Here is a 20,123-nt window from a genome sequence, read left to right as displayed (position 1 = left end):
ATTAAAAAAATTACCATTAAACAGAATTTCCCAACGTTGTTCTTTCCTGCTATTTTAAATATGCTCAAACTTAGGGACCTTGCTTACAGTAAATGGAGGAGATCTTTGTGCAATGCCGATTTTGCCTCATTTAAAGTTCTGCATAACAGAGCTAAACAGACTATTTGCAATGCTAAGAAAGAATATTGCATACGGCTTTACACTTCCCTTCCATCAAGAGAACTGCGCTCTCAAATCAGAACTTCAGGCTACATTTAATTCATAAGAATTAAGCCAATTCTTGTGTTATCTTGATTGTGATCTAGTCAACAGGCACTTTACTAGTTCTTCTAAATCTTTAAATATACCCTTATTCTAATCCAATGTGTTCTGTTAGGACAATTTTTTTTTTTGAAAAATGTTATAGCATATTGATATTATTAAAGCACTCAATTTCATTTCTTCTTTGGCTGTTGGTACTGATGAAATTCTAGTTATAATCATAAAGAATCTCTGTCCACTGATTCTTCACCATGTCATATTATTAACTTTGCCATAACCTCTTCCATTTTTCCTGACTGTTGAAAAAATAAATAGTTACTTCGACAAAGATTAACAGCCCTGCATCAGTGCCTCGTAACTACATACAAGTGTCTATATATATCGACCACTTCTGGAATTTCACAAGGCCCTCTTTTATTTGCATTATTTATTAATGATCTGCCTCAAAAGCTCCAGTACCATCGTTTAAAGATGACTTGCAAATTTTGTAACAGGTGAGAATATTATTGATGGTGTTAGTCGAATGAATGATGACATTAATTCCATCTCCACATGGTCAATAATAAATGGTTTCACTTTAAGCCCATCTGAGGTGCAAGAAATGATTTTTTCTGCTTCTTATTTTCCCACATTTCCTCTGTTGTGATTTCCTTTTTAGTTAGACACTTTTTAGTTACCAGCTTAACGTTGCTTTTAACTTGGTTATTTGTTATGTGCATCACATTGCAGGCTTGATTATTCACATTTTGAGAATTCGTTAGTTGGGATTCCTCTAAAAATCATTACAAATTGAGGATTGATTCGCTTATTTTCAAAATTTTCACCAATTCCTCTGCCCCTTATTTGTGTTCATTACTCTTACAAAGCAACCCAAAAAGACTTTTATCAACTGAGTCTCATTTTTAATCGATCATGACCCTTTAATGTTTCCTGCCAAGTGGCCAGGGTGAGTCTGGAATTCACTTTCATCGGAAGTGAGAAAAGGGGTGGGTTATCCAGGGTTCATGAGTGTTGCAAAGAATACTTTGTACTTAATACATAGCCTTTTTTCCTTTCCTTTTTTCTTTTCTTTCGTTCTATATTTCTCTTCTCCTTCTTTCTCTCCTTTCCTGCTTCCCCTTCCTNTTATACTATATAGTTTGCTTTACTTTTGTTATTGTAATATAATAAATATGAACTGATTTTTTATGGCAATTGCAATATTTTTAAAGTCGTTTTTGCCACATACTCTAAATGAGGCACATGCCTTTTTGTATGCTTCTTAAATAAATAGATATATCCATTTTAAATATTTTAAAAATTCAGTTATTAAGTAATTTATTTAAATAATCATATAATATAGTTTACAAATTATTTACAAAATTTATTTATGTCTAAAATATAAAAAGTAAACTAACAAAGGAAGCACAATATTGAATGGTCCATATTGAATGTAATTATTCATAAATGATGATCACAGTTAAGAGATATTAATTAAATAATTTAAATTATAAACAATTACGACTGGGCCTTGCCTGTGTTTTATCTTTTACACTTTTTATAATACAATTAAAAGAATGAAACACAAGATGAAAGTTGAAGTTGTAAAATTATTTGTAAATTATTAGCTATATGATATTTACCTCTTGATAGTGGAATTTGAGATACTTTATTACTCTTTGCCCCTTCCCCAGCACTTGTGGATGCTGTAACCCAAAATTCATAGCGTTCAAATTCTATGAGCTTTCTGCACTCATATACAAGAGTTTTGCTTCCAAATACCATATCTTTTTGCAATTCCTGTATAGAATAGAGAAAAGCCATTTGATTTATTAAATTATTAGGTCTACTTAATATTAAAAAATTTATATAATTACATTATTTGAACGTCTTATATACACATTGAAATGGATGATTTGACCATTTGGTTGAGATGGTATTGACCATGTAACCAATACACTGTTCGATGTCACCACTAAGGCTTTGACGTTACCAGGAGGTCCTGGAACTGTTCATTAAAGTGCTTTTTTATATTTCATCTAAATCTTTGTTAAAGTAATAGATTGTAATTGAGACATATCTCAATCAAAGACCACAGTTGACAATCACTTTGGTCTTGGCCAGTCACCGTATATACAATTAATCATGTCATATTTCATGTTTCTATTTATACTGTGCTTTAAAAATTGCCAAAGGAAATTATTCAGAAAGTGAGCTCAATATTTATTTTTAAAGAGAAAGATAACTCAAGAGTTTACCATCTTCATCAGTTGTGCAGTACACATTAGCAGAGACTTCACCATCGCCTACAGCTGTATATGCGAGAACCCTTACAGTATAATTTGTAGATGGTATTAGAGCATGAAGGTGTGTTTCTAAATTTGTAGTCTTTGTCACTTTGAGCTCAGAAGCTAGAATATCATTCAAATATGTATTTCACTACCATTGTATGATTCACAGCACATTAAAATGTTTATTTTAGTACTTACCCATCTTGTAAAAAATTTTATAACCCAATATGACTCCATTATGATACTTAATAGGTGGTGGTTCCCATTTTATTTTTATACTATGAGATGATAAGGCCGCACATCTCAAATCTGTTGGAGCAGCTTCAGGAACTAAAATATTGATTAATATCAAATCAAGAAATTAAGTTTTATTATCAATAATTTATGAAATGTAATTATAAAGTAAATAAAATAGTTTATAAATCACACATTATCTAAAAGTGAGTCTTTCATCATCATATGAATGACATGGTTGTGTTTTTTTGTGTGCATGTATTTATTAGCGTGAATGGTGAGGGGTGAGGGTGAAATATAACGTCATCATCGCCCCTTGAATGTTGAGAGGTAAGAGTGTGTTCGGGGTCGATGGCGGAATATTTATAAAAGTATTCCATTGACCCCAATCTAGATTAGTTTGAGTATAGGATACTAGATATTCCTCCACCGACCAAACGGAATGAGTGTACTTTATGGATGTATTTATTTCTATGAATGTAGTATTTGAAAGGGTAAATAGAATATAAACCTAGTTGGGGGCTGAAATGACCTAGTTGTCAGAAGCCCCAGTCAAAAAAAAAAAAAAGTCTTCTTACCACCTTCAAGTGTTGTAAATATAAGCACAGGAGTGGATGGACCAGGCCCAATATAATTTATTGCTCGTACAGCTATTTCATACTTTGTAAAGTTTCTTAGATTTTCAAGTATTGCTAAGTTGACTTTTTGCCCAAAAACAGTCTTATACAATTTATTGGTATCACCGAGCTCACTGTATTCAACCTGATAACCAGCTATATTTCTGACATCACTTTCTTTTTCATTGATTGGCTTAAAAAACAAGAAAAATCAAACAATAAGTATAAATAAATGCAGAGAAAAGGTTTTATTTAAATTTATTATTACAAATAATTCTTATTTAAAGACTTTAGATACTTCAAACACTAATCGTTTTGTTTACTAAACTGAAAACTATTTTTAACCAAATGTAACAATAAAATATATATTATTATTTCCATACTAAATTATATATACTGACATGTGGTTTGGATATTTTGACATAATTTAACTTAACTTTTTTGATTTCTATGAGAAAGTCTTATAAACAGTTTGTCTTTTGAAAGTTGGCTGGTATAAACCATAAAATAATTTGTAAAAGAGTGGAAAACCAATATTACAAAGCATTTAATTTAAATATATTTATTAAGATTCACAGAACTTATAAATTACCTTCCATTGAACTTTTAAATTCTTGAAATTAATCAATTCCACAGTAATATCAGTTGGGGTCATTGTTGGAGCTAGAAATTATTTTACATTAATTACTTATCGTTGGTGTAACATTGGAAATTGTAATTGTTCGTATAGAAATTTAAGCTGTTTAATATTTTAGTTTGTTCAATCATACCTTCTTGCAATGTTAAGAATTTAACTGTTGAACTTTTAGGCCCAACGCCAACTTTATTGACTGCAAATATTTGTGCTTCATATGCAGTGTTAGCTATCAGAGTGCCTAATCTAATTCTGTGAGTTTGTCCCCCAACAGTCATATTATTCCAAATATTGTTAGTGTTATGTTCTCTAAACTGAATAACATAATGTATTACGGGTGTTCCTGATGGCCCAGGAGGTTCCCAACGTATATTAACCCATCTGCTCCCTTCTTCAAAAACTTCAACATTGGTAGGCGCACCAGGAGTTTCTACAGGAGGACAGATTGCCACACATTACTTTAAACGTTTTGACAATTTTGAAATTACACTTAATCGTATTTACCCATGACTATTAATTCAACCACCATGTTATCAAATCCATAAGCGTTTCTAGCGTTGCAGTGATATTTTCCAGCATCGTAAGATGACAGGTCGCGAAGCTCTATTTCAGAAGTCATACCAGTTGCTGTCACTTTTGCTATGGGTGTTGGCAAAACTAACCTTGGCGATTCTCCCCATGAAATATGCAAAGGTAAATCCCCTTCAGCTTCACAAAACAATTTAAAAGTTTCCCCTGCGACTCCACTGTGATTAATGTGTAATGCTCTAAAATATGCTGGAACTGTATAAAATGCACATGGTTTACAAGTTGTTATAGCAGCTTCTTAGCTATCATTAACAGTTATATTAAATTATGTAACGCAATTAGAATTATGCGTAGAATTATTAATGCCTTATTTTGTCACACATTTTGAAAATCCTTTCATTTGTAAAGTAATGATACCAAAAGTCAAAAATTCATTGATTTATCATGATAAATTGAAATTATCAAGTTTGAGTGGAAATCAATACAGTTCCTTTCATTTCAGTTAATAATTATTACTGTGCTCATTAATTACATAAAAAATAATCTTTTCTTAAAATTCACAGTTCATAGCAATTATTATCCAAAGGTTGAAAAATCTGGAGAACTTGGGATTTTTCAACCTTTGGATAAAAAATCATATCATAAATGTATGATACATTATTATTATTAAATATTAATCATAATATGTATAAATAATCTTAAAAAATGGTGAGTATATTATATTTTTAATTAAAGCAAAGTATTCATCTTCAGGGCATGGGTGAATTACAAAATATATGTTGATTGGAAAAAATGCAATATAGATGTAAATATACATTTTGCACTGAGTAGTTCATACTCACATAAAGTGTGGTGCTATATGACACCACAAGCATAGCATCACACTTTATGTGAGTATGAAATACTTGATCCTGAAGATGACCTGATTAAAGGTCGAAATATCAACAAGAAAATGAAAAAGGTGTTTTTCTAAAATACTTTTCCAGACCGCTACTCACAACTTTAACAAATTATTAAATCAAATTATTTTCAGGTGTAGTGTTTAGTTTAAAACTGCTTTCTCTGACCTGAATATTTTACATTCAATTTTGAAATGTTTTAGCATAAAAGTGTCTTTAGAAAAATTATCCTCAACAAATATTCCTTTTGTTTTTTATTTCGGTTTAATTAGTTGGCCCTAATGGAATGTAATTATGTTCTCTATTAATAATTTACATACTATTTACAGCCAGTCGAACAGTTTTTCTTAGACCATTTCCAATGCCGTTTTTAGCTTCGCACGTGTAGTGCCCTTTGTGGCTTTTACTCGCTGACTGTATTATTATTGTCCCATTGTTTTCCATCTGAATAAACCCGTCCACCTCTAAAGGTACAGGCACAAAATCTAAACTGTCTTCTGCAATATGACACATTAATTAAAAATGATTTTTCAAATGAGGTTTTGTCATCAATATTACCTCTTGTTCTCAACCATGTTATATTCGGAGGAGGGTGTCCAACAGCTTGACAATGTAGAAACACAGGCTCTTGATATAACACTGCAGTATCTACCGGTTCAACAAGCCACTTCGGTGCAACTAAAAATATAAAATTAGAAAATTTATTCTCAGAAATTTGTTAAAAATATGTAACAGTACCTCTTACAACAAGCTTAGATGTATAATTAGCTTGAGCAGCTGCATTTCTCGCTACACAAGTATAAGTTCCTGAATGTCTAGCCGCGATGTTACTGAAAAGTAACGCATTCACAAATGGATGGTGTTGTTCTTGAACATCTGGTTCACTTTGCATTTTTTCGCCATCCTTTAACCAAATTATATCCATAGGTAAATCACCTGAAATCACTGTGCAGGATATTTGTGCTCTGTTGCCTTCTTGCAAGTCTGAAGGAAAATTAAATTCTTGTATTTGGGGAGGTTCTAAAAACCATATATTATTATAAAATATATGTTTATATTATTATAATTGTGATCATTATAAATTTTCTTACTCATGACTTTGACAAACACACTACTTGAGGCAGTCTGGGCTTTTTGGTTGCGAACCAAGCATTTGTATTCTCCACTCTCTTGGATTTCCAAATCTTTAAGTAGTACTGTTCCATTTGGAAGTTGCTGGTGTTTTCTTAAAAGCTTTTCACCGTTGTACTCCCAAATAATGTTTGAAATAGGAAAACCAGCAACTGGGCAATGGAGAAGTGCATTTCCACTATCAACGGCAGTTAAATTCAATGGAGGTCTTGCTGTTGGTGGCCCTGTTACAATTACAGAAGTTATTACAGATTTAGACTTTACAGACTTTTATTGTGTGGATCCAAAGGTGTGATTGGATTTACCATAAACATTAAGGGATGCAGAATGGACAATGGTTCCGAGGCTATTTTTAGCCGAGCAGGAATACAGGCCACCATGCTGTACTTTTGCTGATGTGATGTTTAGGAAGCTAATTGCTAAACCCTTTAAATTTGGTGAGGATCCAACAATATAACTGGTCTCTGGAGGCAAGGGATTGTCATCCAATAACCAAGAAATTCTGGGTGCAGGTGTACCAGACACAAGACAGCTTAAAGATACTGGAAACCCAGGTTGAACTGTTCGTTCTATGAATGTTTTTTGGAACTTAGGTGGGAGTGCTTAAAAGAAATATATGTAATGAATAAACATTTGGTAAATTGCTGTTTAAAATATAATAAAATCATGGTAAATGTTAATAACACGAAGCTGTATTAATAGTTCAATTATTTGATTATGTGATTATTTATGTTCACATAGTACAATAAACATAGTAATAAAAATAATGAAATGGTATATAAAAAACACACATCAAATTCAATTTTTTAATCAACTTAATATTTTTTTAAAAATACTTGCAAGTATTACTTCTTCAAAAGTGCCTGACAATATAATCCTTACCACCTAATATAAGTTGTGCAGTCGCCTGCTCAGTCTCATCTGAGGTCCTTGCAAGGCATTGGTACATTCCTCCATCATCGTGTTTGACAGACTTCAGTAAAAGGACCTCTCCATTACTTAGAAGTCTTACATCACTATTGTCATGAATCGGTTTACCATCTTTGAGCCATGCAACATTATGCCCTCCATTTCCGCCTATAATGGAACAGTTAAATGTCGCCATGCTTCCACCATCAACAACCTAAAACAACTAACTTTAATAACCCAAGTCGGTCAAACTAAAAATATACAATTTAATTTTGGGTTATTTAACCTGTCTATCTGGCCGAATAGTAACAGACAAGGGAATACTGATGACAAGATTAATTTTTTTTCTATCTTCTCCCAAAGCGTTACTTACAACACAAATGTAATGCCCATTATCTTGCCTTTGGGCATTAGCAAATGAGAGCATAGAATCGAGAGGTCTTATTGATAGTGATCCTCTGTGTATTTCATCAAGGATTCCACTATGTTCCCTATACCATCTATAAAAATTAAAACATAGTTGGTACAACTTCAGTAGTGATTATTGAATTAAAATAACATAATTTTCAACATTAAAAATCAACTTTTGAAATAGGGTTATAGGTTATCATGTTTACAAAATACAGCCTATCATCAACTACATAAGCTGTTTTATTACTATATAATTTGCATTAGAATAATTATAATTGAATAAAAAATGTTTAATTATTATCACATAAAACAAAAAACATGCATAAATGAAATTATGTTCATATAAAGATGTATTATGTTGATTTTTATGCCATTTCATCTGATATCAATTTTTCATCTTAAATAATTTGAACATAAGTGCTTTGCTTTGGATGGTTAGATAAGAAATGTGACTTTCTGAATGTGGCATAACAACTCTTATTTACTATTATTATTAACTAACATTTTTAATAACCTCTTTGTATTCACTGTTATAAGACATATCTTAAGTACAAACCACAATCCATCCCTTTGACACTAAAAATTCATAAAAAACACGAATAAAAGAAAGTGGCAGTGTCTGTGGGCTGGATCAGCAGAGAAGCTCTCGTGTATTAATAGCACTGTCTTTAGGTGGACCTCAGAGGATCTGACTTGGAGGATAGAAGAAGGGTCATCCTCACCTGATTAAGAATAAGCCACGCGAGCTAGACACATAGACACTTACTTTTGGGCCAACGCCCGGGTTTGTGCTCAGCATGTTGAGAAAGGTTACTCCGTGTGTCCTACCTAATTGAGGGGTGCCATTTTTCGGCTCCATATAGAGAGGGTATATGATTGCCACCTGATGAGAATGTGCTTGAATATGGCAGCGAGTACTTGGGTCTCCAGTTCCGATTTTTAGAGGAAACAGGACTGTTTTACTGAATGTAGTACTTTTTTAGACACCTCGTTTTGTGTTTCTTGTGTATATTGAGACTGAATGTATTTATTAGCATGAATGTGTAGTGTGAGAGAGTGAATGGTGGAATATTGAGTAACCAATAACTAATCGACCCTCAAGTATATTAGTTATATAATATATGTAGAGGGTAATGGAGGAATAGCTAGAGAGATAAGACCGAGGTCTATCCCCAGAGTTCCAATACCCAGGGTAGGTGATTCTCGATACCTACCGATAATTTATTGTAAATTGCAAAGGTGGAATTGGAATTTTGGGGTGTTGGTGGTCGCAATGGTTTAGGTGTTGACATGGCACTCATCACTGTAAGGTAAAAGGGGTTCAGGTTCCTGAGTTCGAATCCAGAAGCCCTTCATTCGAATCCGACATACTTACAAATGTTTTTAAAGAAAGAATAAAACTGTAATTGCTGGTCTGCTCCAGAAAGTAATAGCCTCAACTCTGTACATGCATGTTCAGATTCCTACTTCGTATTTATAATCAGTACATATTATTCAATTCATTTTTTTAAATCTAAAATTTTCTAGCAATGTGTAAATTCATTTTTTTTCCACATCCTACACGTATTTGTAAAATTTAAACAATGTTTATAAATCCCAGGCCGTGAAGATAATCTCAATAAAGACCGAAACGTTGGCACGATAAAGAAAATGTTTTTCTAAAACCTACATCACACCAGACCGCATCTCACGACCTCCAAATAATCATCAAGTAATGGTCACTAAACACCACACTCTATTGAAAGATTTGGATAAATGATGTCTAATACTAGATGACTCTAGATATTGATGACAATATTTTCACAGTATTTATTAAACTGGATTTGTGAGATGTGCGACTATGCAGGTTTATTGGAGAGAATAAGGTGTTACCAAGTTAATGTATATTACTGAATTAATACCAACCTGTAGATGGGTGGAGGAGAACCTTGAGCCGGGCAAAGCAAATCAACAGGGCTCCCTGGCCTCACATAAACATTTGTGGATGTATGTTCAATTCGTGGGGCAGTATTTGATTCGATTTCTACAATATTACAGTTAAACGCATAAATCACAAGTAAAATAGTAAAGTGATCAAAAAGTACCAGTTATAAATATTCTCCCGGGAGAACTAAGCCTGCGCTCTCCTGTAAGTGTATGGACAGTCTGGCAGTAATATGACGCTTGTGTATCCATCATAGTCGTTGCCCTAATATGTAGTGACCCTGAACTTGTTACAGAGTAGCTCGAACCAGGCACAAGGACAGTCCGGTGTCCAGTTGGTTCTTGTTTAAGCCAGTTTACCACTTTTACTCTTCCAGATCCACCTCGTATTTGACAATGCAGAACTCCTACATTTCTCTCTGCCGTAAAGGAATTTTCCACAGTAGCATAAAATTCAGTTATAATTTCTGGAAAGCATTTACATATTTATAATAAGTTCAATTGCTGTACACTGTATCATTTGGGGTAGGTTCACTTACCTGGCCTTAATTTACATTCTCTAGAAACTATTTTGCCTACTGAGTTAGAAGCTAAACACCGATAAGTTGTAGTATGGATATCATCTCTAATCTGGTCGCTACTAAAAGGGGGTAAATAAAGACTGCCATTTTCTAATATTCGCCTGAAACAAAAAATGAAAAACAATTATTATTAATAAAATATTGCAAAAGTCATGCTTAGTGAAGACAAATGATGAAAGTATGATGCATTTAATGAAATATTTCTTCAAATGATACATAGGGCAACTGTACTATATTTTCACTCCATATTTGATTTTTTTTTTTAAATTTTTATTTTATTGGCCTTATGATCTTGCATATTAGCCATGGTACGAATTCTTGTGTGTACAAATTGGGGGTTATCGGGAAAAAAGGGCCAGAGGCGACGGTGGGAATCGAACCCACGACCGCGGCGTGAGAGTCTCTCATGCTAACCACTCGGCTACTGCGGTCCCCCCATATTTGATTTAAAATATTCCATGTACCCTTCATTAAATATGTATATCTTTACTTATAATTATATTTGATAAAGGTTCGTTTTCAGTTGGTATTTTTTTAAATTGATTCTTTCCTGAAGCTTCAAGTAAAAATAATTACATTTTTCCAATCCATCATTCATACCACTCAATCCATCATCAGTCCAACAAAATATTTACCTTGGGTATTAAGATATTTTTTATTTATTTAGAGTTAATATATGAATCTTGAAAGAACTTTGCCTTTGCCTTGCCAGAGTACTTTATGCAAAGTGTGATCAGGATCATCAGGGCTTTCTTGGAGGGCCTTGAAAAACCAATGTTGCAATGGGGCAACTTGAACAAAGTTTATTAGTTCTGTAACTATTTTCATGAGGTTTCTGAAGGCTGGTATTCCATATCAACAGTTTTACAGCATAAAGAGATGCAAACACCCTTCCTGGTGCTCAATGGTTATTTCAGAAAACATATATATCGACTGCATATGCTCTAAATTGGTTAAATCCTTATCAGTTGTTCAACCTGTCATGGGTGATATTTTCAGTTAATTTTCTTTTGATTAAACTTACTATTATTTCAAATTTATTATTAGTAGGCTTTACAATGAAGAGAAAGAAACAACCACCCATCTCATCTTCAAATGTGAAGCAAGTACTCACTGGAGGCATAACCTAGAATACAAAGAAACTCAGGGAAGGAATTGTAGCAATGGCAGTCAATGCCTTAGTACTCTTTAAAAGAAGGATCGAGTCGATTGCACCGAACCAAGGAGCTAGGAAAATACAATAAGCCAGAAGGCTGCAGTGCTTGAGGAACACAAACCCCAACTTTTTGTCTGCTTTCATCATCATTGACACCATTTCAAAAGCAACTTACAACTGTACTGTGTTATCTCTGGATATTTATAGAACACCAAATTGAGAACCAGTTACACTGTTCAATCCTTGTAGTTATGTATATCTGCCTGACATATTTCACGTTTGTTAGAATTTTTACATATCACAGCATTGGAAACTTAAACAATTTTCGTGTGTCGAGTGTCACAGCAAGAGTTGGGACTGTCTTTCATAGCCCTCGATGTGTCTCCTAAAAGAATACCTAGTCAAAGAATAACCTTAAGTCCTTTCAATTAATTAAGGTTTTTAGTTGAGATAAAAAAGGTCAGTGTCACGAGCGGGATTCGAACCCACGACCTTCGGCTAGATACGCCGCTACTCTATCACTTGAGCTATCGTGACTTCGATCCACTCGGACACCAACTTCCCATCTCAACCCCACCTTTTGAATTTTCCATCCTTTTTGCCATTTTTATCTCAACTAAAAACCTTAATTAATTGAAAGATATTAATTAATTGGTCAAGCGGACCACGAAAACTAGTGTACTTAAGTCCTTTGTTTTTCTTTATTTGAGATAAGATAGCTCCTGTTTTTTGCTTGTTTATGTTGGTCCACTGGTTGAGGTTTCTTGAGTTACTGGTACACTTTGAGAATTTACCAAGTGCTTCACTAATGGACCATTCCTGATTAAAATAAATCTTTTCTGATAATACCTAAAGAAATAATACAGGATATTTTTGCCGCGTTGGATACTGAAAGGCTACGCGTGAAATAATATTTTCGAGAGTTGATTGTGACCACGATCCTTAGGTATCCCGTTGGTACATTTTTAATCCGGCTTGATTTACATAAATTCGTTCAAGTCACGTTTTTCATCTGTCACATGTATAGCTTGTTTAGAATTAAAGTCGCTGTTTAGAATAACGATATTTTCCGCGAATATTTGATAAATTATGTGATTTTATGTAATTTATGCAAAACGTTTCTCTTGAAAACTAATTTTACAATAGAAGGAATGCGCAATTGGGTTAGGAAGAAGGAAGATTTTAGTCGTAGAGTATACACTTAATGTATTTCCTAATTAAGCTTTACTTTACTGAAAAATATTTCAAAATATTCATCAGAAAAAAGTGCCGTGAGTTATTCTGAAGTTAATCATTATGATTGTTATTATTTATGCAGTGACAATAAATAAGTATATATCAAACAAATATCTGCCGCTAGAAGCTCATTTCTAGTGTTGATCATGAAGAAGGATCAGGTTTGATTTATTAAAGGCTAATCCTACGTGATATTGCAAATTGTATATAAATGTACAATTAGCTTCGTTATAATAATAGATACTTGTGTGAATAGTCTAGTACATATATTACGTATTTATGCTCACTAGAGGAGGCTACGGAAGAGGGAACACAGATTTTAATGAAACGTATCATTAAAATAAAGTTTCAATGGAAATGGTGTCCCCACGTCCATAGCCTCTCCTTGTTGACGGTATTAGAAGGAAGAAATTTTATGAGAAGAAAATGAAAACGAGTAAGGTATGTTAAAAAGCTCCACTGTATTATTTGTTTCCACTTAATCAAAATAATTGATGAAATTATTTATACATTGTTTACCATTTGCAAATGTCAACAAGGGTAATAACAGAACTCGGTGAAAAGTTGAACTGCTTCGTGAAGTCCCAGCATTAATTGGATCTGATTACTCGATACGAGTGTCTAATAATAGAGCTTTAATTTTTTAAACTGCTGACGTACTGCAAAATAGCAACAAAAGTGAGTTTGAACGTTCAAAAAGGAAAACATCAAAATCGTTAGTTATTCAGATATCGTGAGATGCGGTCGGGTGTGATGTAGGTTTCAGAAAAACATTTTCTTTATCGTGCCAACGTTTCGATCTTTTATTGAGATCATCTTCAGGGCTCAATAAAAGATCGAAACGTTGGCACGATAAAGAAAATGTTTTTCTGAAACCTACATCACACCCGACCGCATCTCACGATATCTGAATAACTATCGATTAACGGTCACTAATCTCTACACATTAAAATCGTTTTCGAAACAACTAAAAAAATAGGAACGATTATGAATGGGTAGACCTTTGTTCGGAAAAATCCAAAGACAATCGAAAATTTAGACTAGATTTAAACTAAATCAATTCAAACACAAAAACGATTTTAAACAAATTGTCCAGGGTTCCATTTTAAGAGAAAGTTTTGATGAAAAACACATAGTAGCTTATTATCGTGAATGGAGGGCTTATCCCCAATTGCCGCGAGGAATATCGTGTAATCAATCTGTTATAAGGTGAATGACTGTGAGAATGTAATTTATGAGTGCGAACAAAAAGGGGCTTATCCACAATTACTCCGAGGAATATAGAGGAATGTGATGTAATGTGAATGAATGTGGGAATGTAATTTATGAGTGCGAACAAAAAGGGGCTTATCCACAATTACTCTGAGGAATATCGAGTAAAGGGGGGCGTCGGTGGGCGCAACGGTTTAGACGTTGACACGGCGCTCATCACTGTAAGGTAAAGGTCCCGGGGACATACTTACAAATGGGCTTTTTTTCAAAAAACACCTGCACTCCGAGGGTTGATATAACCTCTGCTGTTGCGAACCCTCGTTAAAAAAAAAAAGTCGGTCGCCGCAACGGTTTAGGTAAAGCTCCTGGGTTCGAATCCAGAGCCCTGCATTCGAACCCGACATACTTACAAATGGGCTTTTTTTCAAAAACACCGTCACTCTGAGGGTTGATATGATCTCTGCTGTTGCGAACCCTCGTAAAAAAAAATCCGAGTAATCTGGGGTAATTTGAATGAATGTGGGAATGTAATTTATTAGCGTGAATGAAGGGGCTTATCCGCAATTACTCCGAGGAATATCGACTACTCTCGAGTTGTGTGAACGAAGTATGGTGTGTGAATGTAATTTACTAGCGTGAATGGAGGGGTTATCCCCAATTACCCCAATTAGGATATCGAGGAATATCGAGTACTTTGGGGTAGTATGAATGCTAACCAGAATGTTTAGTTTTTGGTGTCTCTGTGTATTTTTGTTTGTTATTTGTTATTTTATCCACAATTGACGAGGGACTGAGGTAAAGAGAGGAAAGCACTAGGATGAAGAAAAGAGAGTGTTGGTTACAGTTTTAACGATATATATAGGCCAGCCTCCTTTTTTAGTAAATAATTGCAACCGTTATAAATTTTATTTTTTATTGTTTACTGGATATTTAGAAGAAAATATAAGATAGCTAAATAAAAAATTAAACTGAGTAAAACAATTTTGCCAAAAGTCTTGCTATGGAAATAATAAACGAAATACTGTAAGGAGTATTTCCTCCGCTTGCGTTGATCACCGCTTGCATTCGACGTGGTATCAATTTTATGAGGTTTTGAATGTAGTGTAGTAAAATATTTTTATACTTCTCCAACAGCGACGGTCTTGAATCCTGTAAATTTTTTGGCATACTTTTTGTCCTCTTTGGGAACTCGTCCCAAAAGTGTTCCAAGGGGCTTAAATCAGGAGTACATGCTGGCTACCCTAAATATTGAATTTAAGCCCATTCCAGTTCGTCACCACCGATCCTCGTGTGTGTGGCCGTGCATTGTGATGTATACAAATAAAACCGGATGAAGATCAAGTTTGTGGGACCTTCCGTAGAAGTGCCTGCCCAAACCATAATACCACCACCTCCATAATCTCTCGGCCGTCAGGAGACTTCAAACATAACCTTGATTCATAAAAAAAAAACAAAAAACAAGATTTTAGTCCAACCTTGCTCAGACTAATTGATGTCTCAGACTAATTTCTTGCGAAACTTAACCGATCTGTTCTATGCCTTGTCAAAAGTTCTGGACCAGTGGCAGGTCTTCTCGCATGTAATCCAGCTTATGAAAGTCTTCGCCTTACAGTGCGTAAACTGACCTTAATATTTCTAACTTGTTGAAGTAATTACTTTAGCTCAACAGCGGTAGAATGTCGATTACGGAATACATTCGAAACATTAAAACGAGCATCCCTCTGAGATGTGACACGATTGTGACCTGATCCATGCTTTCTTGAATAACCTCCATTATCGGTAGCGATGGAAGACACTTCGGACAGTTGTTCTGGGAAATATTATGCACCCTGGCCACGTAAGTTTGACTCCTTCCATCTTCCAACAATGCTATCACACTAGCCAAATCTGTACCACTTAATACCATTAATCAAACCGATTGGAAACTTAAAAATGGTACTTCTTAAAAAAAAGCGAACTACCGGAACGTTAGAAAGAAGTTTTACAGAAAGACCAACAAAGAAGAGATTGACTATTCAAAGATTTATTTACAAAATACAATTGTAAATACAAGTGGGAGATTTTGTCTGTTTTATTTTCCTCTATTCCCTTAAAACGGACAAATATTGTTGTAAGATAATCAATAGAGGATCGTCTAAGAGGTAATTAAAAATATTAACGGTGGCCACTTTTTTTGCCTCTCAGTGTAGATAAAAGTACTGCACTCAGGATTGAAATTAAGAAAAGTTTCGATCGAAAATTCATTTTGAAATTTTAGAAAGAGAAAATAGTTTATTCCCAACCTGTACGCGTATGTACGTACGTAGCCTGTAAAAATTTTATCCTCGAGTGAATGTTCAATCGTCCATTTCAATTTATTTAGCAGTTGTTCAAGAATTTTTATTTGGGGCATCAAACAGTAACGTCTAAGTAAATTTAATAAGAATATTACCTTTGTTTGAATAATAATGTTTTCTTATATTGCTACAAGTAGCGGTCACGTTAAGCTTGTTGATAAAGGAAGTATCATGAGTTTGTTCAAAGGCTTTGCATCGCTGGACGTCATTGACTTTAACTGTGGCATCAAAGCATGATCCCAAGCGATACTTACCAAAGTTAAATTGAATTTAATTGTTCCCAAATTGAACGGAGGGCTTTAATATCCGTCATGTCATTATCGAGGCTAGACTCAATTCTACTTTCTAATCAGAAGGTTTAAAACATTGTATAGTTTAAAAGGTGTTAAAACTAGCCAAATAGTATATAGGATGTCTTTTTAGATGGCACGGCTGAATTTCTCTTGAACCAATGACGCTATAACAAAAAGGCATTTCAGGCCCAATTCAACACCATAATTTCAAATACGACCCATCTTGACACATCATTTTAAAGATTTTTTATGCTGAAAACAAAGGTGCAGTCGGGTTTTAATTTGGTCAAAAATGACAAATTTATGGCAAAACGTTTGAAAAAAAAGCATTTCGTTTGTTTCGTTGTTAATTTCAATTTGATTGAATATATAAAAAATATATTTTGTATTGTATAAATTCACTTTTCCACACCCAAAATGTAATTGTTATATGTAAACAATGTTTGTAAATCCCAAGCCCTGAAGATGATCTCAATAAAGATCGAAACGTTGGCATAAAGAAAATGTTTTTCTGAAACCTAGATTACACCAGACCGCATCTCACGATTTCTAAATAAATGTTAATTCCAATAATTTGCTTTTTCACTAAAGTACACATTAATTGCCTTTATTGTTTACATTCTGTCATCGTTTGTCAAATTCGCATTAAGAGAGCAAATCTTCATTCCTGGAAGTAAATAAATTTTATATTTTTTTTTTTTTTCGTTATATTCAGTATTCCATTCAAGATGAACCGAAGAGCACATTTTTCGTGCAGTCGAATTGTACTCCTGGAAATTTCCTGATCATCCCAGAGAAAAACCACAAAACGCTTATTCGTGTTGCTCGCAATATGAGGAGAGTATTCTCGTCATCATCAAGTACCATCATAATTTACTCTGGGACGATCTGGAAATTTCCTCCAGAAAATCCTTTAAAATGATAGTAAAATGGTTGTATTTGAAATTTTGAAGTTGAACTGAGCCTGAGGTATCTAGTATAATTTGTCTCCAAAAAAGGTAAAAATTTGAAACTAGATTTAAAAAAAAAATTGTGTTTAGTGACCATTAGTTAATGATTATTTGGAGAGCGTGAGATGCGGTCTGGTGTGACGTAGGTTTTAGAAAAACACTTTCTTTATCGTGCCAGCGTTTCGATCTTTATTGAGATCATCTTCAGGGCTCAAAGTGTTTGTATTCTGTGTAGATGTGTCATTCTTGTTTGTCGTGTTGAGTGTGTTAGTGAGATTTTGAGAGGGCACTCTCAACACGACACACTAGGATGGCACAATTACACAGAAGACAAACACTTTGAGCCCTGAAGATGATCTCAATAAAAAATCGAAACGTTGGCACGATAAAGAAAATGTTTTTCTGAAACCTACATCACACCCGACCGCATCTCACGATATCTGAATAAATATATATATATGTTGAAGGAGTGTGGAAGGAAGTAGGGATAGAAATTGGTTTTTATATGAGAAGTTGGCTTCTTTGAGGTGAAAATGACCGACAATGGAAAATAGGTAATGAATTTATTAAACTTAAAATTTCTATATTGAGTATATCATTGTACAAATTCATATTAATGCATATTGTATAATTTAAACAATGTTTATAAATCCCAGGCCTTGAAGATGATGTCAATGAAGTTCGAAACGTGGCACAACAAAAATTTTTTTTCTAACCTTCATCACACCAGACCGCATCTCACTATCTTTAAATAATCATTAATTAACGGCCACTAAGTACACATTACAAAGAATATTAAAGCTGAAACAATCATTTAGTAGTGGTAATCATATAAACTTCTATTGATTCGGGATAAATGTCAATGAAGAGGTGGGTGATGGAATGATATTTATCTTTTACCATTTGGTGCATTATGGTTTATTTGCTTGGCCATGGATTTAATAACGTGCAGTACAAATTATTTCGTTTTTCGACACACAAGAATGACACATTTACACAGAAAACAAACACTTTGAGCTCTGAAGATGTTCTCAATACAGAACGAAACGTTGACATGATAAATAAAATGTTTTTCTAAAGCCTACGTTACACCAGACCGCATCTCACGATCTCCAAATAATCATTAAAAAAAATTAGACACGTATTTTTTTTTTTGATAGGATCATTATAACAAGAGAAATTCAGCCGGGCCATATAAAAAGGACACCCTGCATATAGTCGATCAAATGACCCAAATCATCTCGATCATCAGTATTTTCCCAACTGGGAACTTGTACATAGAAAGAGTTAGATAAACCGGAGGGTTTGTAGTTCAATTACATATAACAATAGATAAATTTTTGATGTTCACATATTATGTTAGTGCAAACTGTATCACGCTGGATGATGAAAAACGGCAAGAACTTTTTCATGGGAAAATATTGGAAAACGATTTGCTTCTGATTAATGTATCAAATGCCGTTGTGTAAATTAATGTTTAGACGAAAACAATATTTCACAGGAAAGAGAGAAAAAATATGGCAAAAGTAAGTTAAATAATCCAGTCAACTTGCAGTGATGCACCAACGGCGAGCAGTCAGCGTCTCCACTGGACAATTCGTTAGGACAAACACACTGAAGATGGCAGAAACGTTTCTGATAGATCAAACCAGCGAGGATAAACAGATCAATATGAATGACAATCGAAATATTGGATACTGATGAAACGAAAGGCTGGTATAAATATTTGGCAATTAATCGTATTACCGCAAAGAAATTTATTTTTTAGAAACTATAAAAATGACGTTTTATAGTTTTATGTAAATAGTATATTGACAATAACATTGAACACATAATGCCTTACATAAAAAAATACAAATCCCTCATTATAAATGTAAAGTTATGCTTAACACATTACAAAACTGACGAATAAACAAAATTGGTATAATTAAAACTATAATTATGTGAAAATACAAATGCTATTACAATAGAATGATGTGACAAACATAAACGACGATCTTCGAATAATGATGTGACAAACATAAACAAAGAAATAAAAATAAAGCAAAAAAACTTTTTAAAAAAATTTTCTNTATACATATAACCAATATATGGATGCCATACATATGGAGATACTAACATATACGGATACATATGTTGGACCAAGCATCTGGAATAAAAAAGGAAGGACTGATGCTGGCTGACCTTTTTCGAATTATTGAAGACCAAAAAAGGGAAACAGCAGGCAAAAATAAAAATAAAATATGGCCACGGAGAACGCTCCTTTAACTTTTCACTTTTCAGATTAATTTTCAAATTAAATTACGAGTAAGCAAAGTATACCGATTTATGTATTAAATAAATAACGTTCGCAAAATTGAACAGACCTTTGTTAAAATTATGATGTCCACTATACAACACTGTTTTCTATCAAAACATGGACTATTGGTCCAGATAACATGTTACTGTCATTTTAATCCATTCGTTTGCTTGTTTTCATTTGATTCCCTAAAGCATTTTTAATGTAAAATCTGACAAACATTTTGTGCTACCAATGCAAAGA

At 33.7% G+C, this 20,123-nt stretch overlaps 1 protein-coding gene across 1 annotated transcript in view; it reads right to left on the bottom strand.

Moving 5' to 3' along the window:
* Positions 1 to 19,766, bottom strand: part of LOC106661270 (Down syndrome cell adhesion molecule-like protein Dscam2) — a 28,617-nt gene extending 8,851 nt beyond the window's left edge. Inside the window, exons 1-19 of the mRNA XM_014384556.2 lie at positions 19,701 to 19,766; positions 10,357 to 10,499; positions 9,979 to 10,284; positions 9,800 to 9,917; positions 7,770 to 7,983; positions 7,457 to 7,697; positions 6,880 to 7,176; positions 6,535 to 6,798; positions 6,182 to 6,463; positions 6,002 to 6,121; positions 5,764 to 5,940; positions 4,521 to 4,799; positions 4,153 to 4,446; positions 3,975 to 4,045; positions 3,344 to 3,575; positions 2,730 to 2,861; positions 2,499 to 2,651; positions 2,118 to 2,248; positions 1,884 to 2,040 (exon numbers count right to left, since the gene is read on the bottom strand). Coding sequence (XP_014240042.2) covers positions 1,884 to 2,040; positions 2,118 to 2,248; positions 2,499 to 2,651; positions 2,730 to 2,861; positions 3,344 to 3,575; positions 3,975 to 4,045; positions 4,153 to 4,446; positions 4,521 to 4,799; positions 5,764 to 5,940; positions 6,002 to 6,121; positions 6,182 to 6,463; positions 6,535 to 6,798; positions 6,880 to 7,176; positions 7,457 to 7,697; positions 7,770 to 7,983; positions 9,800 to 9,917; positions 9,979 to 10,284; positions 10,357 to 10,499; positions 19,701 to 19,714 — 3,625 coding nt within the window. The 5' untranslated portion in view covers positions 19,715 to 19,766. The remainder of the gene's footprint in view (positions 1 to 1,883; positions 2,041 to 2,117; positions 2,249 to 2,498; positions 2,652 to 2,729; positions 2,862 to 3,343; positions 3,576 to 3,974; positions 4,046 to 4,152; positions 4,447 to 4,520; positions 4,800 to 5,763; positions 5,941 to 6,001; positions 6,122 to 6,181; positions 6,464 to 6,534; positions 6,799 to 6,879; positions 7,177 to 7,456; positions 7,698 to 7,769; positions 7,984 to 9,799; positions 9,918 to 9,978; positions 10,285 to 10,356; positions 10,500 to 19,700) is intronic.
* Between the last annotated feature and the right edge of the window lie 357 nt (positions 19,767 to 20,123).

The sequence above is a fragment of the Cimex lectularius genome, unplaced genomic scaffold (assembly GCF_000648675.2).
Source record: "Cimex lectularius strain Harlan isolate CLEC.00 unplaced genomic scaffold, Clec_2.1 scaffold75, whole genome shotgun sequence".
NCBI lineage: Eukaryota > Metazoa > Arthropoda > Insecta > Hemiptera > Cimicidae > Cimex > Cimex lectularius.
Note: the sequence above shows the minus strand (reverse complement) of the source record. Positions and strands in the feature narration are given on the sequence as shown.